We start from the raw sequence: 22,861 nt of genomic DNA, 5'->3' as shown, positions 1-22,861 counted from the left end.
TTTGGAATACCGAAAAAATTCAACTCTTATGTTGGTGGATATGCGAGATTCAGATCTCCAGAGATGATTGTACTAAAAAAGAATACCAATATAAAGATAATCGTTTATGATAGAGGACAACTCCACACTAATGCTGCAATCAGCACATTACCTACTCATACATCCTATTGTCAGCCTTCGGAAATTAGTATTCAACGGAGGGTCAAAAAAAGAAAGGCCTACTCTTCTTCTAATATCGTAAACCATATCTTATCTACGTGCCGAAACTGTTTCCTGTGTAAGAATAATGTGATAATAGACAGTGAAATTGCCAGAAAAATAAAAAGGGTATTGGCAAAAAATATAAATATGAAATGTAAAGACGAATCGATGAAAAACAAAGCACCAGCAAACGTGACTGCCATTGATAAAACAGCCAATTAATCAAATAATACCAAAGACGAGAAGAATATTGCGCATGTTGATAAGACACAAGTAAAAATTGTGTATGATTCTAAATAGAATAATGATTATTCTACTGATTACGAACTAAGAGAAGACAATAGCTACAATATCAAGAGAGAACATGGTGAACTATTTTATGGAACAGATTCAAAATGTCCAAAGTTATTCGTTGATATTAATAATGTATCATAATATATTTTTGTATTAATATTCTACATAGCATTATTTCATTAAAAATATTACATTGTTATGTGTTCATTATTTTTAGAGTAAGCTAGCATATCAAACGTTTAGAATGTCTATTAAAACATCGGATATGTTTGAAAAGGAATTTGCATATATCTATTGTCAGACATGGGATAACATTGACAAAATCTAGGTATCAGAATGAATAAATTCTTTATCAACATCCATTGTTGGATATTTCATTATGTCATTATTAAAAAATTGTAAGTAAGTAAGTAAGTAAGTAACAAACTTTTTCTTGTATTCACCTCTTGGATACACTATACAGAAATTTTATTCAGGAAGTTATGAAAAAAATTGAAGAAATTCTCTATTGGTATTACTTATCGATTGAAGTCGCTGCCTATACAGACAGCACAACACTTCCACAAAATCTAAGCATAAGATTGATTAAATTCTATATCAACATCCATTTCTAGCATACATAGGAAAAAGTTGACAAAATCTAAGTGTCAGAGTGAAAAATTTTTTTTATCAACATCTTTTGTCAGATACATCGAATAAAATTGACAGAATCTAAGTGTCAGAGTGAATAATTTTTTTATATCATCATCCTTTGTCAGATACATCAAATAAAATTGACAAAATCTAAATTTTAGAATGAACAAATGCTTTAACTACAACCTTTATCGGATATGTTGGATAAAATTGACAAAATCTAAGTATCAGAGTGACTAAATTCTATATCAGCATCCTTTTCTCGGATACACAGAATAGAGTATCTGATAAAATTAATAAAATCCAAGCATCAAATTGATAAAATTCTATAGAAGAATACAATGTTCAGATATATGGGATAACATTGACAAAATATAGCTATCGGACTGAATACACTAATTATATGAGCATCCGTTTCTGGACATTGCATTATGTCATTATGAAAAAATTGTAAGTAACTAAGTAACAAACTCTTTCATGAATTCTTGTCTTGGATACACAATACAGAAATTTAATTCAGGAAATTATGAAAAAAATTGAACAAATTCTTTATTAACCTTCATTATCGATTGAAGACGCTTCCTAGACAGACAATACAGCAATTTCACAAAATCTAAGTTTAAGAGTGATTAAATTCTATATCAGTATCCATTTCTCGGATACATAGGAAAAAGTTGACAAAATCTAAGTGTTAGAGTGAATAAATTTTATTCATCAACATATTTTGTCAGATACATCGAATAAAATTGATAGTATCCAACTGTCAGAGGGAACAAATTTTTTATATCAACATCCTTTATCAGAGACACCAAATAAAAATGAAGTAATCTATATTTCAGAATGAATAAATGCTTTAACAAAAACCTTTATCGGATATGTTGGATAAAATTGCCAAAATCTAAGTATCAGAGTGACGAGGTTACTTGCGTGCACGTAACTTCGTCTAAATTAACCTTAAAAATGAAATAAAGCTATGTCGACTTTGCATATTTTATTCAACATATCCGACAAAGGATGCTGAAAAAGCATTTATTCATTCTGATATTTAGATTTTGTTAATTATAATTGTTGTAACTGATAAAAGATGTTGATAAAAAATCAATCTGATACTTAGATTTTGTCAATTTTAACCGATATTTTGTCCTATGTATCCGAGAAAAGGATGCTGATATAGAATTTAGTCACTCTGATACTTAGATTTTGTCAATTTTATCCGACATCCGATAAAGGATTTTTTTAAAGCATTTATTCCTTCTTAAATTTATATTCTGTCAGTTTTATTTGATGTATATGACAAAGTATTTTGTTAAAAAAAATATTCATTCTGACACTTAGATTCTGTCAATTTTATTCGATGTATCTGACAAAATGTTGATAAATAAAATTTATTCACTCTAACACTTAGATTTTGTTAACTTTTTCCTATATATCCGAGAAATGGATATTGATATAGAATTTAATCACTCTTATACTTAGATTTTGTGAAATTGCTGTATTGCCTGTCTAGGAAGCGACTTCAATCGATAATGGATGTTAATAAAGAATTTGTTCAATTTTTTTTAATAATTTCCTGAATTAAATTTCTGTATTTTGTATCTAAGAGGTGAATTCAAGAAAGAGTTTGTTACTTACTTACTTACTTACTTTATTACTTACAATTTTTTCATAATGACATAATGACATATCCGACAACGGATGTTGATAAAGAATTTATTCATTCTGATACCTAGATTTTGTCAATATTATCCCATGTACCTGAGAAATGGATGTTGATATAGAATTTAATGAATCTGATACTTAGATTTTGTCAATTTTGTCCGATATTTTATCCTATGTATCCGAGAAAAGGATGCTGATATAGAATTTAGTCACTCTGATACTTAGATTTTGTCAATTTTATCCAACATATCCGATAAAGGTTGTAGTTAAAGCTTTTATTCAATCTGAAATTTAGGTTTTGTCAATTTTATTTGATGTATCTGACAAAGGATTATGATAAAAAAAAATTATTCACTCTGACACTTAGATTCTGTCAATTTTATTCGATGTATCTGACAAAAGATGTTGATAAATAACCCTAACACTTAGATTTTGTCAACTTTTTCCTATATATCCGAGAAATGGATCTTGATATAGAATTTAATCACTCTTATACTTAGATTTTGTGAAATTGCTGTATTGTCTGTCTAGGACGCAACTTCAATCGACAATGAATGTTAATAAAGAATTTGTCCAATTTTTTTTCATAATTTCCTGAATAAAATTCCTGTATTGTGTATCCAAGAGGTGAATTCAAGAAAGAGTTTGTTACTTACTTACTAACTTACTTACTTACAATTTTTTCATAGTGACATAATGACATATCCAACAACGGATGTTGATAAAGAATTTATTCATTCTGATACCCAGATTTTGTCAATGTTATCCCATGTGTCTGACAATAGATGTATGCAAATTCCTTTTCTTACATCTCCGATGTTTTAATAGACATTCTAAACGTTTGATATGCTAGCTTACTCTAAAAATAATGAACACATAACAATGTAATATTTTTAACGAAATAATGCTATATAGAATATTAATACAAAAATATGTTATTGTACATTATTAATATCAATGATTTAACTTTGGACATATTGAATCTGTTCCATAAAATAGTTCACCATGTTCTCTCTTGATATTGTAGCTACTGTCTTCTCTTAGTTCGTAATCAGTAGAATAATCATTATTCTATTTTGAGTCATACACAATTTTTACTGGTGTCATCAACATGCTCAATATGCTTTTCGTCTTTGGTATTATTTGGTTCATTGACTATTTGATCAATGGCAGTAACGTTTGCTGGTGCTTTGTTTTTCATCGATTCATCTTTATATTCCATAGTGATATTTTCAGACAATGCCCTTTTTGTTTTTCTGGCAATTTCAATTTCTATTATCACATTATGTTTACACAGGTAACAGTTTCGGCGCGTAGACAAGATATGGTTTACTATATTAGTAGAAGAGTAGGCCTTTCTTTTATTGACCTTCCGTTGAATGCTAATACCCAAAAGCTGACGATTGGATGTATTAGTAGGTAATGTGTTACCTGCAACAGCATCAAGGAGTTGTCCTCTATCATCAACGATTATTTTTATGTTGCCATTCTCTTTGAGTTCAATCATCTCTGGAGATCTCAATCTCGCATAACCACCAACAAAAGAGTTGAATTTTTTTCGGTATTCCAAAGAAATTTAATTCCTTACTGTCATGACAATGCATGCATACATTTCCAATAGTGCTACCACTTTTACTTGTTTCATAGTTTAAATACTTCTCCTTGTCGGCATTCAATGCTACAATAATCTTGTTATGTGAACATACTTTATTAAAATGCTCAATCTTCACATTTTTTTTTAAAGATATGACTTATGTGTTTAACGTTCCACTGCGTAAAAAATACTGATGTAATACATGCAATAGACTAGGCAGTGTCGATAACCGGACATAGAATACCAGTGGGAAAGCCATATCGTGTCTCTGACCAATCATAGAGTACAATTGTTAGAGCCGTAAGCATATTTTGTCATTTTAAGATACGTACAAAAAAAATAAAAAAATAAATAAAGTTGAATAATTTCGAAGTTTTAAAAAAATAGTTTGTTTTTATGACAAAAATATTGAATTAGAACCATCAGTCCTAATCATTATGAGTATTCAAAACTGGACTTAAGTTTCACATTTGAACTAGAGAATTGTATTTTCCATAATTTTCTTACAAAAAACTAGAGTTTACGGTCAAAAACCCTTATTAGCTCAGATTTTACAGAAATAGTTTTATTTTCGATCCAAAAATAGACTTAAGTTCCATATTTGAACCAGAGAATTGTATTTTCTATAATTTTCTTACAAAAAACTAGAGTTTACGGTCAAAAACCGTTATTAGCTCAGATTTTAAAGAAATAATTTATTTTTCGATCCATAACTGGACTTAAGTTTCACATTTGAACCAGAGAATAGTATTTTCCTTAATTTTATTACGAAAAACTAGAGTTTACGGTCAAAAACCCTTATTAGCTCAGATTTTATAGAAATAGTTTATTTCTCGATCCATAACTGGACTTAAATTTGACCTATGAGCTAAAGAATTACATTTTACATAATTGTCTTACTAAAAACTAGAGTTTTCGGTCAAAAGCCCTTATAAGCTTAGATTTTATGGAAATACTTTTATTCTTCCATCCAAAATTGGCCTAAGTTTCACATTTGAACCTGAGAATTGTATTTTCCATAATTTTCTTACAAAAAAACTAGAGTTTACGGTCAAAAACCCTTATTAGCTCAGATTTTACGGAAATAGTTTTATTTTTTGATCCAAAAATAGACTTAAGTTTCACATTTGAACCAGAGAATTGTATTTTCCATAATATTCTTACAAAAAACTAGAGTTTACGGTTAAAAATCCTTATTAGTTCAGATTTTACAGAAATAATTTATTTTTCGATCCATAACTGGACTTAAGTTTCACATTTGAATCAGAAAATTGTATTTTACATAATTTTCTTACAAAGAACTATAGTTTACCGTCAAAATCCCTTATTAGCTCAGATTTTAAGGGACTAGTTTTATTTGTCGATCCAAAATGGACCTAAGTTTCACAATTGAACGAGATAATTGTATTTTCCATAATTTTCTTACAAAAACTAGAGTTTACGGTCAAAAACCCTTATTAGCTCATATTTTATAGAAATAGTTTATTTTTCGATCCATAACTGGACTTTAGTTTCACCTATGAGTCAACGAAATGCATTTTCCATAATTTTCTTACACAAAACTAGAGTTTAGGGTCAAAAACCCGTATTAGATCAGATTTTACGGAAATAGTTTGTTTTTATAGGTTTCAGACAACACACACCTACGAAATACTAAGAAACCTAGCTCAGCAAAGCCAAAAATAGTAATTTACATACCCCAAATCATAAGTTTGAGACAACACACACCTACGAAATACTAGGAGACCTAGCTCATAAAAAGCAAATTACACATCCCAAATCATAAGTTTCAGACAACACACACCTACGAAATATTAAGAAACCTAGCTCAGCAAAGTCAAAAATAGCAAATTACATACCCCAAATCATAAGTTTCAGACAACAAACACCTACGAAATACTAAGAAACCTTAGCTCAGAAAAGCCCGAAATTGTAATTTACATACCCCAAATCATAAGTTTTAGACAACACACACCTACGAAATACTAGGAGACCTAGCTCATAAAAGCCGCAAATAGCAAATTACACATCTCAAATCATAAGTTTCAGACAACACATACCTATGAAAGGCTAAGAAATCTAACTCAGCAAAGTCAAAAATAGCAAACTACACATCCCAAATCATCAGTTTCAGACAACACACACCTATGAAAGACTAAGAAATCTAGCTCAGAAAAGACAAAAATAGCAAACTACAAATCCCAAATCATAAGTTTCAGACAACACATACCTATGAAAGTCTAAGAAATCTAACTCAGAAAAGTCAAAAATAGCAAACTACACATCCCAAATCATATGTTTCAGACAACACACACCAACGAAAGACTAAGAAATCTAGCTCAGAAAAGCCCGAAATAGTAATTTACATACCCCAAATCATAGGTTTCAGACAACACACACCTACGAAATACTAGGAAACCTAGCTCATAAAAGCCGGAAATAGCAAATTACACATCTCAAATCATAAGTTTCAGACAAAACACACCTACGAAATACTAATAAACATATCTCAACAAAGTCAAAATTGGTAAACTAAACATCCCAATTCATATGTTTAATAAAACACACATCTATCAAAGGCTAGGAAATATAACTCAGAAAAGTCAAAAATAGCAAACTACACGCCCCAAATCATAAGATTCAGACAAAACACACCTGTAAAAGGCTACGAAATCTAGCTCAGAAAAGCCCGAAATAGTAATTTACATACCCAAAATCATAAGTTTCAGACAACACACACCAACAAAATACTAGGAGACCTAGCTCATAAAAGCCAGAAATAGAAAACTATACACCCTAAATTTTAGTTTTCAGACAGCATATACCTATGAGAGAGTATAAAACGTAGCTATGAAAAGCCAGAAATAGCGAACTACCCATCGCAAATTGTAAGTTTAAGACAACACACACCTATGAGAGACTAAGAAACCTAGCTCTGGAAAAGGCAAATAGCATCCCAAATCATATGTTTCAGACAACACACACCTACAAAAGTCTATGAAACCTAGCTCAGAAATACCGGATATTGCAAACTAAAGATTCCAAATCATAGGTGTAAGCCAACACACACCAACGAAAGACTAAGAAACATAGCTAAGAAAAGTCCAAAATAGTAAATCACACATCTCAAATCATAAGTTTCAGACAACACAGCCCTACGAAATACTAAGAAACCTAGCTCAGAAAAGTCCAAAATAGCAAACCGCCCATCCCAAATCATAGGTTTCAGACAACACACACCTATCCTTCTGCCATCAACCCATGTCCCCCAAAACACTTTTCAGCCATTTACGGTTAAAATTTTTATTTCAACTCATTCATTTGGGTTTTTTGCTAGCAATTCGCCCCCCACTATCACACTATATCTCCACTCAGACAACCTTCTGCCATCAATCCATCTCCCCCAAAACACTTTTCTGCCATTTATCGTTAAAATTTTTATTTCAACTTCTTCATTTGGTTTTTTTCGCAAGCAATTTAGCTCACAGTATACTACTAAAAGTAATCTGAGACACCCGGCTGCTATCACTCCACCACTTGTGTATTATACAGAACATATCGAAGAAGTAAAGCTATCCGTTATTAAAATTCTTTTCTTGCCATCTACATCTCTCTTAGTATCATCTTTTTAGTATACTATAACGTTAGACTCTATTTTAAATTGACACAACTGTTCAAACACCACTTGTGTATTATACAGAACACATCGGCGAGGTAAAGCTAGGTCAACTCACAATGTCATTCTATCATCGTTAACCATTTTCATTGATTGATTTTGTCTCAAATTAATAATAAATTGCCTGAGTTAACAAGCCCTTCAGGGTTACCTTAACTGCTACTCAGTTTAAATCTTTTTTTTCTCCACCATCATTCGACCCAATTCGCAAATACTATCCATCTCTGTTTTTTCCCTATTGTTCAAGTAAGATCATTCGTACAGTCCAATTCGCAAATACTAAACCCCTTTTTTCCACCTTCATACGATCCAATTCGCAAATGCTAAACCCTTTTTTAGAGCTATGATTGCAATGAATGGTACTTGTTATCAGAAAAAACGTCAATTGCCAAAAAAAAAGAAAAAAATAAAAAACGCCTTGCTGAATGTGCTTCAAAAACCCATCTGGTTGAAAACATGTTTGTTATCGTTAACCATTTCCAAAGATTGATATTGTTCCAAATTTATAATAAATATCTCGCTTTTTGCAATGTCCACGTGAAACCACACTGTATATTCTTGTAGGCGTGAATGTATGGTTGAATGTATGGTTGAAACTGTGCACACCCTTACTACTGTAATTTCTGTTCGTTTTGCGTTTCATTTATTTATCGATGCTGATTTTTGGTTGTTTTTATGGAAAATTTATTTTGTGGAAAAAGTTTTTTTAATTAATTAATAGTAAACACATAGTGCCTTTTGGCTAGTTTAAAATCCCCTTAAAGGTCTAACTTAATAATGTGCGCTGTTCTTGAGATATTGCTTTGTCACCTTTTTGAAAACCCTCATGCTCATAGTTTTTTCATTTTGTTCAACATCCGCCGAAATATTCCTTAGAAGCTTCACCTTAATACTCTTAGCTTACATAGTAGCAACTGTTGTAGTAGCATTAGTAGCAGTATAGGCATAGCACCTTTGGTATCCCCTTCAACACGCGCTGACAGTTTCAACTTAATACCCTCAACTGTTCCTGAAGCATTTCTGATACGTCCTCTTGACAACCTGTGTGACCATAGTGTGCTTCGATTTAGTTCCATACGATTTCAACATATCCAAAATTGTTCTTATTATTTCCCTTTGTTTTAATAGCAGCAGCAGTTGCAGTAGCAGAAGAATTAATAGTAGTAGCCTTAACTTTAGTGGCAGTAGTAGTAGTAGAAATAGTGATGATACTAGTAGTAGTAGAAGTTTAAGTAGAAGGCGTTAGGATGCAAATATTTTCTTTTGATTACTTCAACATCCCCAGAACAAGCCCTCTTAGTTTCAACTTCACGCACCAAATTGTTCCTAAAATATTGCTGTTACGTCTTTTTGACAACCTGCATACAGACGGCGTGTTGTTATTCAGCTCACCTTCCCTCCTCAAAATTCGTTGAAAATGTCACCTTCTTACCCTTAGGCATGGTTTTAATAGTAGTCACAGTAGCAGTATTAGTATTACTAGTAACAGTGTTAATAGTAATTCCGATAGTACCAGTAGCAGCAGTAGTACTAACGTATTGCCTTTTGGTCAGGAGAACATCTCTCTCATCAAGTCCTGGAAGTTTCAACTTAATACAATTAGCCATTGTTATGACATTGCTGATATGTTCTTTTGATAACCTATATGGTCATATACTTCTTGAAATTTTCATCTCAATGCTCTTAGCCTTGCATAAGGGGGGTTGGCTTAGCCTCTTCGCCCTTTTGACAATCCATATACACCGAACGTGTTTTGATTTAGTTCAACACTCCCCTCAACATTCTCTTAAAGACTCTCCTTAATGCCCTTCGTCTTTTTGGAAAGTAAAGTTCATACATGCATACTTTTCTCAACAACATATACTATATGTAAACAATGAACGATTTGCCTAACTCACAGCCCTTACCCTTAGGACTGTGGGGAGGTTCATATCCCCAAAGACGTGATTACTGGACCTTTCAACAATGCTGAACGAAATAACTCTATTGAAATTTTGATCGGATGCGTTTTGGGGAATGATAGGCTTGGGGGGGGGGGCTGGCTTATTGCCCTCCATCACTTTTGACTCTTAAAAGAGAACTAGAACTATAATTTTTCAATCAAATGAGCCACTTCTATAGTTCACACGACCACCCCTTCCATAAAAACATTATATGCCCCCAGGATATAACTTACAACCCTTGCCTCCAGACTCTGGGTGGGCTGTATCAACCCCAAAGGTCTTGTTATGAGATCTTTGGACATTTTTTGAACAAATGGCTGTCTCAAATTTTCTATCGGATGTATTTGGGATAAATACGACGTTAGAGGGGGTATTTGCCGTCCGATTACTTTGACTTTTTAAAAGGGCCCTAGAACTTCTGATTTCGAATCCAATGAGCCCCTTTCCGAAGTCTTTACAACCACTCTTTCCATAAGAATTTTATATGCCCTCGGGGGATAACTTACAACCCTTGCCCTGAGGGCTGATGGTGAGGGGGTTGTCATCCTTAAAGAAATAATTTTCGGACCTTGCAACCACGCTGAACAAAATGGCTATGATGTGTTATGCGGAATGGTGGGCGTTGGGGGGGGGGCTGGTTGCCCTCCAATAGCTTTCAACCATTATAAAAGTCACTAATACTTTCAATTTCCAATCGCATGAAACCCTTTCAAAGTTTCTACGACAACTCTTTATATACGAAGTGCCCTTGTCTTAAAAAAATTTTTGCCCACATTGCTCTTTACCTAGGCAGCGCTATTGCACTGCCTATGATAAATCCTGGATGTACACAATGGATAAATTGCATAATTTACAATCCTTACCCTGGGGCTGTTGGGGGCATGTTATCCCTGGAGGCATAGCTATTAGACTTCTTGACTAGTTTGAACAAAAAAGGAAATTCAACATTTTGACCATTGCTAGGGAGATGGGACACATAAAAAGCGTAAGGCGGGGATTGGTTACCCTCCAATCACTTTTAAATCTTAGGAAGCGCAGTATAACTTTTGATTTCCAGTTAAGTGAACCCCCTCCAAAATTTATACGACTACCCTTCCCATAGAAACCTTCTATCTTAACTATGGGCAACTTGCATGACTTGTCCCGGGGACTAGAACGGGGTTAACAGCCCCGGAGGCATGGCTATTTGACCTTTGGACTCTTTTTTACTCTCTCATTCTTCAAACTTCATAGCATTTACCCAAAATTTGGTACCCAAAAATTAGAAAAAAATGTCAGTATGCCTATCCGCCTATGTACTAGCAATTTAGAGAGCAGCTGAGAATTCTTTGAGCAAAACTGGAATATTTCACGCAGTCCATATTGGATAATTTGGTCTAGACTGACCCCAAATAGTCTTATTAGAAAAAAATTGCACTTTTAAATAGGGTCCGAATCCAAGAATTGCCAAAGACCAAATATTTCTCTCAGAGGTCCTCTCTGCGATATTTTTCTGTTGTAGTAAGGTGTATCCAGGATTTTTGGTCGAGACAGGGGGAGGGAGAGTTGCAAAATATATCTTTACAAAACGCATCAAAACTTATTTTATATGTAAATCAATGTTTCAATCCCGGTAAGCCTCCTCCCCCCTGCCTGCAGCATTACTTATTAGTAATTAGTTACTTGTTTGTCACTTATTTCCCTCATTAGGACTATCATTATATATTTGTTCAAATTCAGATAAAACTCATTCACATTCGCATGGTAAAGCAAATTAGATCTGTGATAACTTCAACTGAGAGGGAAATATAACCTAACCTGCGAAGAAAGTTCTGCTATTCAAATCCACCGGCATAGAATTTTTTTTGAAAAACTCCATATTCCCAACTTCCTCCCTAACTATTTCCTTGCATGAAAATTAAAATTTTATGAATGTAGACCTAATGCGAGAATGCGTTTTCATTTTTCCAGGCTATTCAAGCTTCGACTTTGGAGTGATACGTCAATATTCACCGAAGATGCTTCTCTTGAAAATTCAGAGGGAAAGCCAATCCCATTTGATGTTAGTAGGATATACAAAGGAGAATTGGAAGGTAAAATCGATCCCAGTTGGATTACATCTTAGTCCCTACTGTCCCTGGGGCACGTCCTATTAAGAGATTTAGCTCATAAAATATTGCCGCCTTTCATGTATAATCCTGTATTCTTGGAAGTAAAAAGGACTTTGACTTTATGGCTCTAGGGAAGTGGAGTCCTTGTTAGTTAATAAAGCTTGCTTTTGTCAACAAACGCATTTCTTTACTTATTAGTTTTTTCCCTTTATGCTTCGTCTCTGAGCTTCTTGAAGCGTCCTGCTATTATCTGACCAAATCCACTCTTTACATTTAAAATGCTAGCATCAAAGAACTTTATCTTGGGAGTGGAGTCCTAGTTGGTTAATAAAGCATACTTTTGTCAACAAACATATTTCTTTATTTATTAATTATTTTCTTTTGTGCTTTGTCTCTCAGTGTCTTGAAGGGTTCTCTTATTATTGGACCCCGTCCGCTATCTACATTTAAAATGCTAGAATCAAAGAACTTTATGTAGGGAGGGGAGTCCCGGTTCATTAATAAGGCTTATTTTTGTCTACAAATATATTTATTTTTATATTAATTATTTTCTTTGATGCCTTGTTTCTGAGTATCTTAAAGGGTTCTCTTATTATCTGACCAAGTCCGCTCTCTACATTTAAATGCTAGAATCAAAGAACTTTATGTAGGGAGGGGAGTCCTGGTTAGTTAATAAAGCTTATTTTTGTCAACAAACATATTTTTTTTTTATACAAATTATTTTATTTTGTGTATTATCTCTGAACGTTTAGAAGACTTCTGCTATTATGTGACCAAGTTAACTCTATATATTTAAAATGCTAGCATCAAAGAACTTGATCTTGAGAGTGGAGTCCTGGCTGATTAATGAAGCGTACTTTTGTCAAAATATTACTCTATTTATTAATTAGCTTCTTTAATGCTTTGTTTCTGAGCATCTTGAAGAGTTTTGCTATTATCTGAGCAAGTTTGCTTTTTACATTTAAAATGCTGACAGTAAAGAACTTAATGTAGGGATGTGAGTCTGCAGTGTGTCTGTTTAGTTAATAAAGCTTATTGTTGTCAACAAATATATTTGTTTCTATATTAATTATATTCTTTTGTGTATTGCCTAAGCATCTTGAAAACTTCTTCTATTCTATGACCAAGTGTACACTACATATTTAAATGCTAGTGTCAAAGAACTTTATCTTGGGAGTGAAGTCCTGGTGGTTTAGTAAAGCATACTTTTGTCAACAAATATCATACAAATATTTCATCTGTATATAACAAGGCGTCTTCAGCATAGAAAAAAAAAAATCTAGAACCTAAGACAATATAAATAAAAATGTATATAAAACTAAAACAGACTAACTAATATATATATATATATATATATATATATATATATATATATATATATATATATATATATATATATATATATATATATATATATATATATATATATTAGTTAGTCTGTTTTAGTTTTATATATATTTTTATTTATATTTTCTTAGGTTCTAGATTTTTTTTTTTTTTTTGTATAATGTGTGTGTGTGTGTGTATGTATGTTTCTACGCTGTAGGCGCCTTTTTATATACGATTGAAATATTTGTTTGATTCTTGTTCTCTTCGTTTCCTTTTACTGGCCACAGACCCGTTTTTCGCTTCCAGATTCATTTCTTTATTTTGTCATGGCTGGCCGGTTAGGCTTTACACCTTTTATTCATTTGTGTCTTGCCTGTGAACACCATGAAGTTGTTGTTGTTTGTTTGTAGCACTCCTGGGCAAGCTGCTCATTGTGCACGTCTCCATGATTTCATCAGAGCCTTTAGGGATGAAAGGTATTCCACGTCAAAATTCAGCTGTCCAGCTGTTGTTCTGTCATGACCGAGGGTCAAATAATTTAAAAAGCCATCTGGCTTTTGTCACTGTGGTTAGGGAGGGGTTTTGAAGAATATCAAGGCAAAAAACAATAAATCAATGTCAAGCTGTATTCAACTCTGTCCAATGGTGTCACAAATGAGCCTGCATATTTATAATTCAAACACAACTGGCTGATATGGCAATTTAAACTGATGAGCTTGACTTGCAACATATACACATACTCATACATATAGCTTACATATCACTAATTTACATGTACAATATTAAAATAATGTGCAATAATATTAATATATACAGTTATTAATACAAATTACAGCTCTAAGTGTAGCTTAGTATCTACAATAAAACGGCCTAGTACTTCCACAGATTTTTTCCTAGCCCATGGTGGTGCCTGTGCATGGTCCAGGATACTTCTGAAAGTGAATGCACCAAAATACTTTAGGCACGCTTTTTTCAGTGGCAATCTCTGTGTCTCATACTTTTTACAATACATTAAAATATGCCTAACATCCTCTTCTACATTGTAGACCTCATATAATGGAGAGTTTACTGACTTCCATTTAAATAATACACTCCTAATTCGAGCATGGCCTGTTCTGAGCCTGAATATACTGATAGCCAGGTGTCTGACTGGGTGACATAGATCAAGAGGTGGTGTACCATAATCATACAAATCAAGGATCCGGTTCTGAGAACGTTCGACCAAAAGCCTATTTCTCCTTGTCCTTTAGCGACTTCTCATAATAATATAAGAAATTATTCACTGAATACTGACATACTAAATTCTCCCCATACCTAGTACCCTAATTTGCCAGCTTATCCACCTGTTCATTTCCACCAATTCCAACTTGTCCTGGTACACTTGTTGCAACAATCTCATACTTGGTTGTCATCAGTTTTAGCAGTATCTTATCTAAAAGCAACAGTGATTTTCTTGCTGGCCTATGACCATACATCAAATAATTCAGCACTGAAAGTGAGTCACATATCAAATATTTACCTACTGGCAAAACACTTGCAATAAATTCAAATGCTTTCAATAGTGCATACAACTCAAGTGAAAAGATTGACAGCTTCTCTGTTACTTTAAAAGACAGTGCATGACTGAGCCCAAGGACCAAAACTGCAGTCCCACCCCCAGCGGCAGAGCATGATCCATCAGTGAATACCAATTTATGTCCAGTCGGTGTCGACTGCTCTACCCATTCAAGCCACCTCGCTCTTGCCATCTCTGGTGGTTCCTTTGGGCTACCCCTTGGAAATGGGGGTAGTACTATATTTGACTTTATACATGTACTAGAAACTGAACCTACCTCATCAATAACATCAGGAGTTGGGATAGGAGCAGGTGTTTCAGATATGTGTTTCACCATTTGACAGTGTGATGGATTTGATTTTGGTTGGAATCTTTGGTTCTGATCATATGTTTCAATAAGTTCTTTGTAGATAATGTCATTTGGGATCAACATCTTCCGTGTAAAATATTGTACTTCTAATTTCTTCATTCTAGTTTCTAATGTTGTCAGTCCTAGTTCACAGTATATTGCAGGTAAGGAGGTTGGTTTTAGGCATCCGAGAATTTTCCTCAGTATACAATGCAGGGCTGTATCCAGTTTTTTCAGGAGTTGGGCAGGTGCTTCTCGGTATAGGAGGCAGCCATAATCCAGCTTACTTATTACAACTGCTCTCACAAGCTCGGTGGCAACAGAGAAAGGGGCTCCTCTCTTAGATAAGCAAATAGCATTGACAAAGTTGGCTCTGCTCTTGAGGTTTCCGATTAAATAATTCACATGATGATTCCATGAGAGTGAAGTTTCAAAAATCACCCCAAGGTAGCAGAACTTTTCAACTGCTGGGACAGTTGAAATTGATTCAACTGTTCATTGATTGAGAGCCTTGGCGGTGAATGAATCTTTGTCCTTGTGAAGAGGAGCACTGCTGACTTAGCAGGAGAGAATTCCATGTTGTTGACAGTTGCCCATAAACCAAGATAATCAAGACCCTTCTGGACAGCAGCTTGCAGGGCATGCTTATCTCTTGATGCTGCAACAAGTGCAATATCATCAGCATACAAATACAGATTGCATCCCAGACTATGTTCAAAACTAATATCATTGCAGTAATTAAGGAAGAGGAGTGGGCTTAGTACCCCCCTTGAGGTACTCCCACATCTGGCTTTGTTCTTGATGGAGATTTACTCTCCCCCATATGGATCTCCAGTTCCCGGCCTCTCAAGTAATCTTCTATCCACATCCTCAGTTCTAGGCAGATTTGGAAGGACTGTAACTTTCCCATCAGGTTATCCACACTAACCCTATCAAAAGCAGCCCTCATATCCAAGAAGGCTGCTAGTGTCTCCTTACCCTGCTTGAAACCAGATTTTATCTGGTGTTCTAATCTTAGAAGTGCATCTGTGGTTCCTCTATTAGGGAGAAAAACCAAATTGTTCATGTTGGAGTGAATTTGGTAGTTCTGGGAGGATTCTTAACTTAACAAGGTGTTCCATAAGTTGGCAGAGGCATAATGTGAGGGCTATAGGTCTGTAGGAGGCTGGAAGTTTTGGATCCTTTCCTGTCTTCAATATAGGAATTACTGTGGACTTCTTCCACTTCTTTGGGACTGTTGATGTTGCTGCAGACTTGTTGAACAAAGCTGTAATGATCTCTACTGTTTTGGGGCTAAGGTTCCTTAACATTTTGTTGTGTATCAAGTCAGGCATTGCACCTGATTTCAGTCTCCTAGTTTGCTGAATAGCTTCTGATGCAGTAAAAGGCTCAAAAGGTATGTTGTATTTGGCAGAGTGGGTCTTTTGGTGATGTCTTGCACATTCAGGTGCTTGTACAGTTAACTGGTCCAGAAGAACATTAAATTTTTCTTGGGTTGAGGTAACTGGGATGCCATTTCTCAGGAGGAATGGGGGCTCCTTCCTTGTTTTCTTTTTCCCCACAAATGCTTGGAAATTTCGCCACAGATCTCTAATGGAAGTTGACTTTTTGAACTTTGTCTCAATTAGAGAGGTCCAGCTTGCGGTTGTTTCTTGGATTATGGTCTGGCGGAGTTTTGCTAACTTTTTATTCAGTTCAATACGGTTTTCGGTGCTAGGGTTCTGCTTGACCTTGTTCTCAGCTTGTTTCTTCTCAGTGTGGGTTTTTTGGCATGTTGAATTCCATCTGGGGATTGATTTGAGCTTTTTTCCCTTAAATTTCTTAAAACCAAATACCTTCTGACCTGCACTGATTAAGGTGTTGGTGATTGCGTCTGTCAGTTCATCTGTAGTCACGGCAGCTGTATCTTGGATTTTGTTAAGCTGCTGGTCAACTTCATATCTCCAGGCTCGCCACATCTCTTCTTTAAAGGTCCATAGTTTCAATTCTTGTACTTGGCATGCTTTCCTATATTCCTCAAGAATGTGAAAGGCAGATAACAATGGATAGTGATCTGATGAGAAAGTGTCTGGTATTCTAATGCTGAAGTCAGTTGATAGGTTTGGAGAAGCTGAGGTCAAATCAGTTGTAGATGTTTTTCCAGTTTTTTATTAAGTCTTGTACCAAAATCCAGGGGGGTGAGTAAGCATGTCAAGAATGCTGGATCAATGATAATGTTGGTCAGTTCATTTGAATTGTGATCCTGGGGTGATACTGTATCCCACATGGGATTTTGGAGATTGAAATCTCCAGCCAATATTTTTGAGTCTTCACAACTATTCAGAACCTCCTTAAGTTGTTTCACATCAAGATTTCCTGTAGAACTGTTATAACAGTTGACAATGCTTATCTAATTTTCCGTGAATTTTACTTTAATTGATCCCATTTCATTTCTTCCTGGTACACTAGGCTGCACAATATGGGCAAGACAATCTGTAACAAAGGTTATGAGCCCACCCCCAGTTCCCTGGTCCCTGTCCCACCTTTCTGCAGTATATGCTCGGAACTTTGGTGTAGGTTTTTCTGCAGTAAGGAACGTTTCTTGTAGCAATAATAAATCTGGTTGTAGCCTGAGGATGAGATTACGGAGCTCAATTACCTTTGTCCTTCCCAAACCCTGAGTATTTAGCTGCAGGACCTTCATATTGCATGGGTGCTTTTTCCTCTTTTCCTTTGGTCATTGTTTTTGGCACCTTCTCTTTTCCTAGTTTTGCCCTCTTACAGGCATTTCCTACTCCTTCTTTATCTTCTGATTCTGCTGTACTCATGACAATGTCTGATGGGTCGTCATCAGAACTGAGCTCATCAGCCATATCCCTAATGAGTTCTTTGTTTGTTTCATCTGTATCTTTTTGTTGTAGGAGGATTGAGCAGAGGGAGGTTACCAGCTTTGTTAACTGCTCAACAGATTTTCTCAACTTAAGGATCTCTTCTTCATGGTTATATCTTCTTATTAGAGGTGGGAATGCATTGTAGGGTATTTGTGGGTTTGCCAACCTCTTGTGGCTTGGGTTGTTTGGCCAGTTGTTACTTGGCTAAAGCTCTTTCCATTAATTACTGATGCTCTTAATTTATTGGCCTTCTCTTTGTAGAGCTTGCAGTCTCTGTTATTGGCTATATGAGCCTCATTACAGTTGCTGTCTTTTTTGGGAGGGTTAGATTCACCTTTTGAGGGGCATGTTTTGAAATTATGGGCTTCTGCACAAATCAAGCATCTCTCTTTTCCCCAGCAGTTTACTGCTGTATGTCCAAATTTCAAACATTTGTAGCATTGTCTTGGGTTTGGTACATATTCATGAACATATGTCTGGACACCTCATACAGCAATTCTTGCTGGGAATGGTACATCAGTATTGAAGTTGATTAAAACCATATATGACTCTTGTCTTTTACCCCTCTCTTATACATCCTCTTCATTTGCAATTTTGACATCTTTTATGTTTGGTTGAGCCTTTACTTCTTTTAAGACCTCCTCTTTTAGCCCAATAGCACGGGGAAGGAAACATTTTCCCTTCCATATTTTTCCGGGAATTCTTTCTTTGAAGAATACCTCAGTGTTGTTAACTTTTAGTCATCTAAGCAACATAATCGTAGAAGCAGTTTCTTTGTTCTTGGCCAGTACTTCCTCAGCACCACTTAGTGTTACATTAGGACAAACCACCCCAAAATCCCTGCATACATTTTATGACAATAGCATTCCTATGCATCCTATGCGTGTTCTGGGTAAAGGTCCATTGTCTTTATTTTCGGCAGTCTTTCCCCACACCAGGACACGGGGAACCCGGACACCAGTCCCAGCCCCAGGGACCCCATCACACCGTAGTGGGTTAGCAGAATGATCACCCATGTCAATAGAGAAATTGTCAACAGCCTATATAGGAAATAGCCTAAAAGCAAGTAAATAAGTACAAAAAAGCAAGCACTAAAACAATATATAGCAATAAAACAAGCACTAAAGCACTACATAGCAAGAAGCAAGCCAAGCAAAAACACATATTCAAAAACCAGCAAAACTCTAGTTCACTATACCTATTATACACCAATATGGAGCTCCTTAGGAGCACAATCACGAGAAACCTTTTTTCCTAGGTTTTTTTTTTATATTGATCAACAAATTTGCAAAATATTAAATATTCAATCCAGAGGAGCCTTTCAAGAGATCGTCTTCTTCTCAAAACACCATGAAGACTTCTGTTATTAACTTCTGTTATTATCTGAATAAGTCTACTCCTAACAATTGATGTGCCATATTCAAAGTGCTTTACATCTTTTATTCATTTGTGTCTTGCCTCTGAACACCAGGAAGTTTTCTGTTATTAACCTTCTGTTATTATCTGAATATGTCCACTCCTAACAATCAAGCTCACTTTTAGTTTCACAAGGCTATTCCCGAAAAATAAAAATTGGTGTCATTTTTTGCCAGAACTTTTGCCAATATCAAAAATTGTTTGGGATCAAATTCTAAGTAGTATTTCAATGCCAATCCGGCTAAAACCATTATGAATTGCATTTGTAAATATTCGTATGGCCAAGCGCATGGAAAAGAGCTAAAAAATTGTCATGCTTTTCCACCAGAAGAATTTGGACATTAAAGTGAAAACAAAGAGTAATTAAATGTTCCCTGTTAACTCATTCCGCTACTTGTTTCGCGGACTTGACTACACTAGCCTCAGAAGGATTCAATTATTCTAATTAAAAGTGTGTTTTCTTCAATCACAGCAAAGAGTGAGATTAATAAAAAGACAAAAATAAGAAGAAGAAGAAGGACAATTGAATGAAATGTTTTGACTCTTTGACCAAAACTTAGGTCTATGCCCTATAATCTCAAACTAAAGAACTTGTAACAACTGGCTCAAATCACTTTCCGTTATATTATTTTGCTCACGAAATATTTTAGAGGCTTTGTGTTTGCTGTATCTTGTGTGCTATATCCTCAAAATGCAGCATATCCTTTTCTTGGCTCACAGAAATAGTCGGGTAATGGAGTTTTTGTAATAGAATTATTTTAATGTATCTAATTCTAAATTATCGAACTCTCATCTCACCAATTTTGTTTCCAACTGTTCTTGAAAAGCTCCTCTCAAATTCTTATCCCAAAGTCTTTCAACGTCATAACTACCTGGAAGATAGCTAACCTTCCTAAGTCTCAGTTTTAAGTTAAATTTAGATGCTTACTTGAACTATAGTACAAGGTTAACTCATGTACCTCTTTTTCTGTCAAAGAAATATTCGGAAAACGGAACTTCTGATATACATTTTTTTTTTACTGCATATTAGATGCCTGGAAAAACTCATTCTGTAAAAACATCTGGTCCATAATTTGTATCAAAGGCAAATTCAACTAAATAACTCGGAAGTTCATTTTTAAGCTTTGTTGCTTGCTCACAGTTGGGTTTTACGGAGCTTAACGTTTTTCAAATCACCACAGCTGAATTATCTTTTTTTCGACCCCTATGTGTAAGTATTTAGTATAATTGGACCCTTACTGCTATTAATGAAAACGCAAGGTGCTTCAAAGCGCGTAGTAATATCGTAAAAATTTCCTGAATTTATGTATTTTTTTTTGTTCATTGACTATATTTTTTTTACTTTATTTTTTCTGATTTTTACGTGTTATTATTACATTTTTTTTTATGTTTGGTAGGTGTTGCTAAACTTGATAAAAATTAGTTACAAAATTTCTTCTTTGAATAACGAGATGAAAAAACAGTAGTAATATATGATAATTAATTATTGTTATTATAAATGTCTAAAACTCGTATATACTTACAATATAAAATGCTTTAAAAGACTATATAGCTAAAATGTATAAAATAATATATATATATATCTAAGGTAATACACAAAATATAGACATGTATTGAACCATATATAGATAAAGACATGAAGAAATAAAGACACATTCAAATAATATATACCGGTATCTAAAATGTATCGATCGAAACGAAAAGTCCTGGAATCTTTTCACACATCGACAAATATATCGCGGGATTACTGTACTCAGAAAAAAAGTCAGCAACATTCAGCTAAATTTCTGCAAAATTTCCAAGCAATAAGCTGATTATAACGTCGCATAAGCAATAATAGAAAACAATTTTCGTTCTTACTCATTTATTTTTCTCAAGAAAAGTGTAAGTGCGAAAACGGATCTTAAGTTTGCATGATTTAGTTGGATTGACTGAAATTTGAGTTTGGAGAAATATTGTTGTTCCTACTGAAAAATGTCACATTTGGTCAAAAGTATTAAATAGGTTGCACCAACTATATAAGAAGCCTTTTAAACGGCAGATTTAATTTTTTCTTAATTTCGGGAAAAGAAATCTTTTAACAAAACTGCTGCCGGAATACAATTTTTAAAACAATCATAAATCATAAAATTAATATATATAAAATAATAATTAATATATATATATAATTAATATATATAATAAATAATTATATTATTTATAATAAATAATTATATATATAATATATAATAATATATATAATAAATAATTAATATATATAAAATTAATATAATTACATCTAGATGAAAACATAATTGAAAGAAAAAAAATCATTTTAAAATATCCGAAAATTTTGATTTCAGTTCTTTGATATAGTTGCTTTAAAAATGTCTGTCGTAAAATTTAGGATTTGTAACTGGTTTATTTGAGAAAAAATGATCATCATGAGATATTTTTATATTGTTGTGGATGACAAAATCAGGTGTGCGAGCAGAAGAAGCAGCTTTGCTGAATGCCAAAATAGATGTTACAGAGTTAAATTTCTGCTCAAAATACAGTTTTGCAGTGTAATAATTAAAGATTAGCGAAAAAAAGAAAATGTTGACTAGGCTTGTGAAGTTTTAATGGATTTGAATCGATTCTTATGATCCACTGGAAAATTAAACTTTTACGACTTGTGTTAAACCTGATCAGCCGACTACATTAGTCAGGTAAACTTAACCTGATTATCTTGACCTGATTTAATTTAACAATCTTACCTGGTTTACTCCAAAAAATGATTCCTAATGTTCCTCGACTGTTAATATTGTGCGCTTCGGCTCGCTATACAAAGAGTCAAAATCATATAGACACGAGTAGAGAGGAGGGTGCTACTCGTGTCCCTCACCCCTGCTGCCACCTACAACTTTTTTTTAACACCATATATTGGCACGAGAACCACGTGGTTTATGGTTTTTGTCAATGAGAATTTGAAAAAACAGGAATTTTGTCACATTTATGTATGTTTTCTTGGATGGTTATGTGTGTTGGTCGATTTATTTGATGTTTTTCATGGATGTTTAATGGTTTTGGTCAGTGAGAATTTGAAAAACAGGAACTTTGTCATATTTATGGATGTCAACAGCAATTCATGTCTGTTATATGGTTTTCTCAGTGAGAATGAAAAACAGGAACTATGTCACATTTATGGATGTCAACAGCAATTCATGTCTGTTATATGGTTTTCTCAGTGAGAATGAAAAAACAGGAATTTTCTCACATGGAAAAACATGA

General features: G+C 34.2%; 1 protein-coding gene across 3 annotated transcripts in view; it reads left to right on the top strand.

Moving 5' to 3' along the window:
- The window catches only part of Kul (Kuzbanian-like), a 314,434-nt gene that overhangs the window by 118,113 nt on the left and 173,460 nt on the right, over nt 1-22,861 (top strand). For all 3 annotated transcript variants that reach the window (XM_089094817.1, XM_089094816.1, XM_089094818.1), the window contains exon 4: nt 11,951-12,072. In XM_089094817.1, the coding sequence (XP_088950943.1) occupies nt 11,951-12,072 (122 nt within the window). The remainder of the gene's footprint in view (nt 1-11,950; nt 12,073-22,861) is intronic.

This window comes from Artemia sp. Qi Xiang Cuo, chromosome 9 (assembly GCF_049724085.1).
Source record: "Artemia sp. Qi Xiang Cuo chromosome 9, ASM4972408v1, whole genome shotgun sequence".
NCBI classification, from domain to species: domain Eukaryota; kingdom Metazoa; phylum Arthropoda; class Branchiopoda; order Anostraca; family Artemiidae; genus Artemia; species Artemia sp. Qi Xiang Cuo.
Note: the sequence above shows the minus strand (reverse complement) of the source record. Positions and strands in the feature narration are given on the sequence as shown.